At 43.9% G+C, this 6771-nt stretch overlaps 1 protein-coding gene across 1 annotated transcript; it reads left to right on the plus strand.

Annotated features, from left to right (window-relative positions):
- The first annotated feature begins 2274 nt into the window (after positions 1-2274).
- Positions 2275-6499, plus strand: LOC115787781 (protein phosphatase 1 regulatory subunit 29-like). The gene is made up of 4 exons (XM_030740505.1): positions 2275-2472; positions 2893-3042; positions 3465-4459; positions 4897-6499. Exons 1-4 carry the CDS (start codon positions 2275-2277, stop codon positions 6497-6499), a joined length of 2946 nt encoding a protein of 981 aa, XP_030596365.1.
- Positions 6500-6771: the final 272 nt, after the last annotated feature.

Genomic DNA, 6771 nt, shown 5'->3' on the forward strand with positions numbered 1-6771 from the left:
GGAAGTGAGATAGCAAGAAATCCAGTTACAGACAGAGATGGCGAGAGAGACAGGAGACTAAAGCAGATGATGAGACAGAATGGTCATGATCATTACAGCATTATAAATAAAAAATACCGTGGTGATCGAAGTTGTCGGGACTGGGCTCTGCAGTAAACTAGCTTTCAAGTAATGCTTGACTGACTCATCTTTCATGTTTTTTGAGAGCAGTAAATATCATGTCAGGCGACCGGTCATGTATCAAATATGATGTGGATATGAGTTCCCGACAGGGGAAAAACAGCCTAACAGTAATCACAAGCATGACACACTTTAAAAAAAATTTTTTTATTTTTTTTATTGTGGTTTCTGGAATCTTCTTAAACTCCAGAAGTGAGCCGGAGGCTTTGTTGGTACATTCCCTCAGAACCCGATAGAAAAGGAAAATCTGAATTGTGTTACTACATAGGAATACCAGCCTTGGAGGAGTTTTCAAAGAGTGAAGAGGGAAGCAATTCAGGATTGGGATGAAAGAAGAAGGATGAGAATCTGTGTCAGTGTCAGAATGGCGTGATGATCAATGTCCAACTCGTTGTTTGATGAATAATTCAGTTTACTTGCCTCTTTTCATCAGGAAACGCAATGAAGTAATGCTCATATTCACACGCGTGTACAATCCTGGAGCTTCAAAGCTGAATACATAACAAATGATTAATGAATGACTTTCATAATTACACTGGTGAATAGGGGTTACGAGCTGTTGTTTCCCGGTGCTTAAGTTGTAAATTGCTTTTATCTTTTGTTGATTTCACACACATATATATAAGCAAGTGTGGGTCAAAAGCAGGTTAAAGGCCTGATGTGGAAGAATTGAAATGTCGATATCAATTTCATAGAATAGCTTGCAGGGAGGGCTCTCTGTGGCTGATTTAAGATAACTGGGAGGCCAACTAAGAGACAGACGATGAGAAAGAAGAGGAGGGGAGAACAGACTGTCAGGAATGGGTCGCTTTAACAGAAGCAGCCAAACCTTCTGTTACTCCTGGGTTACACCATGTCATTGCTTCACTTTCTTGCAACACATTAGATTCTCTTCATCTACCTGAGACATACGGGGGGGAAAAAGCACAAAGGGAAATTTATTTGGAACTGAGCAAGAGAGGGTCTGTTTCACAGTTCTTGTCAGTAGCAATTAGCTGTCATTCATGTCTTGGCTAGATAACTTTCCCCTGGGAGGAAATCAAAACTTTGGAAAATAATTAAAAGAGTGGCTGCTGTGGTGATGAGATACATAATATTTTACGCTGGATTAGAGCCTAAACCATGGTTAATCCCCAGAGAAAGGTAAATAGCTAAATGTCAGCTAGTATCCTGTTAAAACATGCAAATTACAACAGCCCTTCTCTGTTTTCCACTTAGTCCATCTCCCTGTTTTTACCTCTGTAAAACTTCAGCTATTAAATTGTTATTGTTTCATTATATAGCTCGGAGTTAAACTAATAGAAATGCAGTTGCGAGCTGGTGAACCTTGTAAACAATGACAAAAACACATCAGACAACTGGCGTCGCTTTCATAGTCTTGGCGATTTACATTTTTATTAGTGCATCATAATGTCTAAATGGAAGAACTGCAGTTTCGTGTACTGTAGCACTGTTCATGATTATGAGTAATTACAGTGCGTAAAAAGTCTGGTTTCATTTGAAAAGTAATATTATATTTCTCTGGGCTTTATTAAGACTTAATGAAGTAATCATGATAGTTAATGGATTTATTACTGTGGTGCATTACCTTGAAAAGATTGGGTAGCGCGGGTATTAGATTCATACCTTTTTTTTTTTCGTTAATTATTTTGTTCCTTTGCTTTTAGAAATAAGATCTACATTCAGATAATTCCAAACCATCTGGGGATATTTGAACAGCATTAGAATGTTCTGCCTACTCTTAATCATTTTGTCATTATCACTATTAATGTTCTCTTTCCCTTCCTGTCTCTTTCTGTCTGTTTTGTACAGGCATTCTTCTTTTGTCTTGTCGTGGCCATGAGTAGCTGCTGGGTTGACAGTCTCCAAAACCCTTTGACGTGGAACACCTAAAATGGGGACAAGACTTTGTGCCATGCTGCAACCTCAGCTCTAATTGTTGAGAAGAAGCCCATACGTTAACCTTTCTCTCTGCTTAGATTTGGCCTCCTTGCCCCTGACTTCCATCCCTTGAAATTGAACTTCTGCTCTATCCATCCTTACCCTCCTTTGTCCCCCCTCTTTCTATTGAGGCGAAACTCATACATCCAAACCATGGCCAGCAGACTGTCCTCTCTGTTTCCCACCCTGTTTCTCTCCCTCATGCTTCCTGCACTGTTGCTCCTCCACCTGCCTGACACAGTGAAGGGTGATTGCTGGCTGATAGAGGGGGATAAAGGTTACGTTTGGCTGGCTATCTGCAGTCAGAATCAGCCTCCATATGAGACCATCCCTCAACACATCAACAGCACGGTTAGTATGAGCCCAACTGTCTGCAGGTCATTTATACTACTGCAGCAACCTCTGTTAAACTGCGTGCTTCCATGCATAATGTCAGCTACAAACAGCAAATCTAATGTTGTTACACTCAGTATAATACTTTTTGCAAATTATGTGTTGTTGCCTATCTATGATCATTATTGTAACACAGAGTTCATAATGTGATTTACTGATTTAATTAAACTAAAATGTATGATGCCAACAGCTTGCAAATGATTACACAAATGCAAGTTAAGATCAGATGTATAGCTGGGGAAATTACTAAGACAAACTTAGAAGGTTCCAGTATGTTCTTGGTAGATGTTTTTGGCAAAGAGTTTAGGTCTTCCCCTTATGGCAGCCACAGGCTGGATTGCATCACCTAAAACTGAACTGTTCTCTTGTCTCTCTTAGGTGCATGACCTGAGGCTGAATGAGAACAAACTTAAGGCTGTGCTCTTTACCTCCATGTACCGCTTTACAAACCTCACCGACCTCAATCTAACCAAGAATGAAATCAGCTACATTGAGGATGGTGCTTTTGCTGGACAGGCTAACCTACAGGTCTGAAGCCAAAAGTGAATCTGTTCTTATGTTTGTCTGTACACGAGGAAATGGCAAAGGACTGAAGTTTCTTAAGACTTCAGGAAAGGTCTCATAAATTCCTGCAAATATGGAGGGACAATGTGTGTTGCCTTTAATAAATCCTATTTAGACCATGCTACAGTAAATGTAGGTGTTAATAGTACAGGAATCCCCCAAATCACATGCTATGTATATTAGTTATGTCTTGTGCTGTATAATTTAATATTTTTGGTTTGGTTGAATCATTCACTAAAATGTTTTTAAAATTGAAATTATTTCAGCTTAAAGTATGTTCTGAAGCATTATATACAATGTATACAAAAACAACCACACATTTATAAAGACTCAGTGAGCACATTAACAATTACACAGTTTAAGATCCATCTGTCTCCTTGTCTCAGGTTCTTCAGCTGGGCTACAACAAACTAACCAACCTGACTGAAGGCATGTTGAGAGGTCTGGGTCGAATGCAGTGCCTCTTCTTGCAACACAATCTAATTGAGGTCATTGCCACCAATGCCTTCTGGGAGTGTCCCAACCTTAGCAGCCTGGACTTATCTTCCAACAAGCTGGCCCGTCTTGACCCATCTACTTTCACTGTTCTCAGCCGACTGATGGTATGCGAGCTAGCCGGAAACCCGTTCCACTGTGGCTGTGAGCTTTACAGTTTTCTCACTTGGCTGGATGAGTTTAACAATGTCACCCACACCTATGACCGTCTCCAGTGTGAAACACCACCAGAAATGACTGGCTATTCGCTCGTGAGCCCGGGTTATGGAACTGGAAGAAATGCTCGCGTCATTCTTTTATCAATGTGTCGGGATGGTGTGATAATTCCAAGGATGACCTCCCAGATGCCAGATCAAGATGGCTCAGGGATGGGTGTGGACAACTCAGAGCAAGGTCTGTACCACCAGCCAACCATAACATCCACTGCTGATCCTAACTATAGCCATCAAATTTCTATGAAGCTTCAAACAGTCTCCCTGAACACTGCTTCCTTAATAGTGAAGATCCCACACCCCTACAGTAAGATGTATGTTCTCTCCCGGTACAACAACACTTCTTTTGAACAGGACATTCCCCTCAAGTTGAACAAACCCACAATATCTTTGATGGGGCTGAAACCACAGACCAACTACACCTGTTGTGTGGCTTCTGTGAGGAAATCTCAAAAATACAACCACACCTGTTTGTCTTTTACCACACGAGCTATCGGGCCACAAGACCAGCGAACTAATCCATCCACAACAACCCACTACATCATGACCATCCTAGGATGTCTGTTTGGCATGGTCATTGTTCTTGGATTTGTCTATTACTGTCTCAGGCGGCGACGCATCCAGGAAGAGAAGGAAAAAGCAATTAGTGTGAAGAAAACAATTTTGGAGATGAGGTACGAGTGCATGTTTGTTAATCAAAGTTTTAGGGACTACAGTAGAATCCTCTTTCATGCATCTTTGGATGTTGTAGCCACAACTGACATGACACCTACCCTGTCCTTTGGATGTAATTGACTTCTTTGGAACAGTTTATTCTTTGGTTATCACTTAGTTGTTTTGATGCAGTGCTTTTTGGAACATATGAAAGGCCTCATTTATTCTAACTGCAAGCAATGACTTAAGAAAAATGTTCCCAAATGTACTCTTTATTGAGTCTTTAGGTCTTTGTTTTCAGAATTCATTTACACTCTAATTAAAACAGCAAAGATTCTGTCATTTTATGGTGCTTAAGGGAAACCATTTTTTTTAAAGCACACAGTATATCATCAGTTGAGAATCAGTGTATTATTTGTTTTAAAGTGAATCTGTCCTTTTTTTTGGTAAATTTTAGGTATGGCCCAGAAGCAGCTGCAGCAGTAGCCAATGACCCAAATGCCATGCAGCGTCTCCAGGAGCAGACTCACCACCAGCACCACCATTCAGTGGGTGCTGCGGCCAAGCTGCCCCAGTCTGCGTCCTCTAGCACAGGCATGCTTCATGGTTCAGCCAACACCAGTTCTTCCCGCCTCTCCACCTTGCCACAGGTGGAAAAAATGGCCACTGCTTTCTCTGAGGCTATGGGTGGCAAGGGTAATTACATGGATGTAAGGACAACAGGAGTGGTGGGGGAAGGCAGGGAGGCAGTGATGGCAGCTGGAGGAGCAGGGGCCGGAGGGGAAGTAGTTGTGGATATGCGAGGTGGGGCTGAGAATGGGACAGAGGCTGGGGAGGATTCAGATGATGACGGTCGTGGCTCAGCATCAGAGATCTCCACCATTGCCAAGGAGGTCGACAAGGTGAACCAGATCATCAACAACTGCATCGATGCCCTGAAGCTGGATGCCTCAGCTAATGCAGTGACCACAGCTGACAATGCCAGTTCTGTGTCCTCCTCCCAGCCTCCTTGCATAGCATCACTCCCTCGCAACCTTCTGCCCCTCTCTCCAGGTCACCCTGGAGATCAGATCATGGCCTCCTCTCCAAAGGTGCATCCTAAGCCTCACCTTCAGCCTCATCCTCAGCCTCATCCTCAGCCACTTCCTCAGCCACATCCTCAGCCACATCCTCAGTCACATCCTCAGCCTCATCCACAGCTACACCAGCAGCCTCATCCACCTTCAATGGCCCCTGTACCCCTGGTCATGCCCCTGTCTGAGCGGCCTGGCATCAGTGGGGGTGGATTTCTTTCCCCCCCTTACCGTGATCCACCTCCAGCCAATGCAGTGCGGCCCCTTCAGAGGCAATTGAGCGCTGACACTGCTGTGGTGAAGAACCGCTGTGGTGCCCCTTCTGCAGGATCTGCCAAGAACACAAGAGTGTTTAGTGTGGACATCCCTGAGCAGCGAAGTGATCCTCCCAAGTACCCAGGAGAAAAGGGCAGCCCTGTGGGTTGCGTTGGAGGGGGTGGAAGTGGTGGAGGTGGTGGAGTAGGGGGCTGCAATGGAAATGGGATGGGAAACATTAATGGTGGTGGGATGAGCTTAAATGGGGGAGGAATGGGATGTAATAATGGGAATGGAGGTGGGGCTGTAAGCTCTGGACAGCAGCAACAGCACTTGGAAGTTCAGCCAGACTATCACAGCTCTGAGCACCGCCATTCCTTTCCTGCACTCTACTATGAGGGTGGCAACGAATCGCCTTCACCATCCCAAAAGGCTTCATTCCTCAAGCCACTCGGGCGCACCAAGAGGGATGCCACAGCCACCTATTCCCAGCTCTCACCTTCTCGTCACCACAACTACAACTCTGGCTACTCCTCCAGTCCAGAGTACTCATCTGAGAGCACACTGCGAATCTGGGAGCGATTCCGACCTTACAAGAAAAGCCCTAGAGAAGAAGCATCCTATATAGCAGCAGGGCACGCTCTGCGTAAGAAGGTGCAGTTTGCTAAGGACGAGGACCTTCATGATATTTTGGACTACTGGAAAGGTGTTTCCGCCCAGCAGAAGCTGTGAGCTGAGGAGCAACGTTGAATGCCCAAAGGGAGATTGTGGAATGAATGCCAACAGCAGGCAACTGAAGAGGAACGTATTAATGTAGCAAGACAGATAATGTTTCCTCAGAGGTGTCTAGCGACATGGGTCATTCACCCGCCTGATCAAGGATTAAAGAAGTATTCTCTGGGTGATTTTTAAAAATTAATTTTGTGAAAATTCATTGACATTTCCAGAGGTTGTTTCCAAGGTTGTCTTCTGTCTTCACCTCAAAATGAATGATTATTAACAAA

This window comes from Archocentrus centrarchus, chromosome 1 (genome assembly GCF_007364275.1).
Source record: "Archocentrus centrarchus isolate MPI-CPG fArcCen1 chromosome 1, fArcCen1, whole genome shotgun sequence".
Taxonomy (NCBI): domain Eukaryota; kingdom Metazoa; phylum Chordata; class Actinopteri; order Cichliformes; family Cichlidae; genus Archocentrus; species Archocentrus centrarchus.

Coding starts and splice junctions, on each gene's coding strand:
- LOC115787781 (XM_030740505.1), top strand. CDS start 2,275: ATGGCCAGCAGACTGTCCTCTCTGTTTCCCACCCTGTTTCTCTCCCTC. Junction 2,473..2,892: donor CTCAACACATCAACAGCACG/GTTAGTATGAGC, acceptor TGTCTCTCTTAG/GTGCATGACCTGAGGCTGAA. Junction 4,460..4,896: donor AAAACAATTTTGGAGATGAG/GTACGAGTGCAT, acceptor GGTAAATTTTAG/GTATGGCCCAGAAGCAGCTG.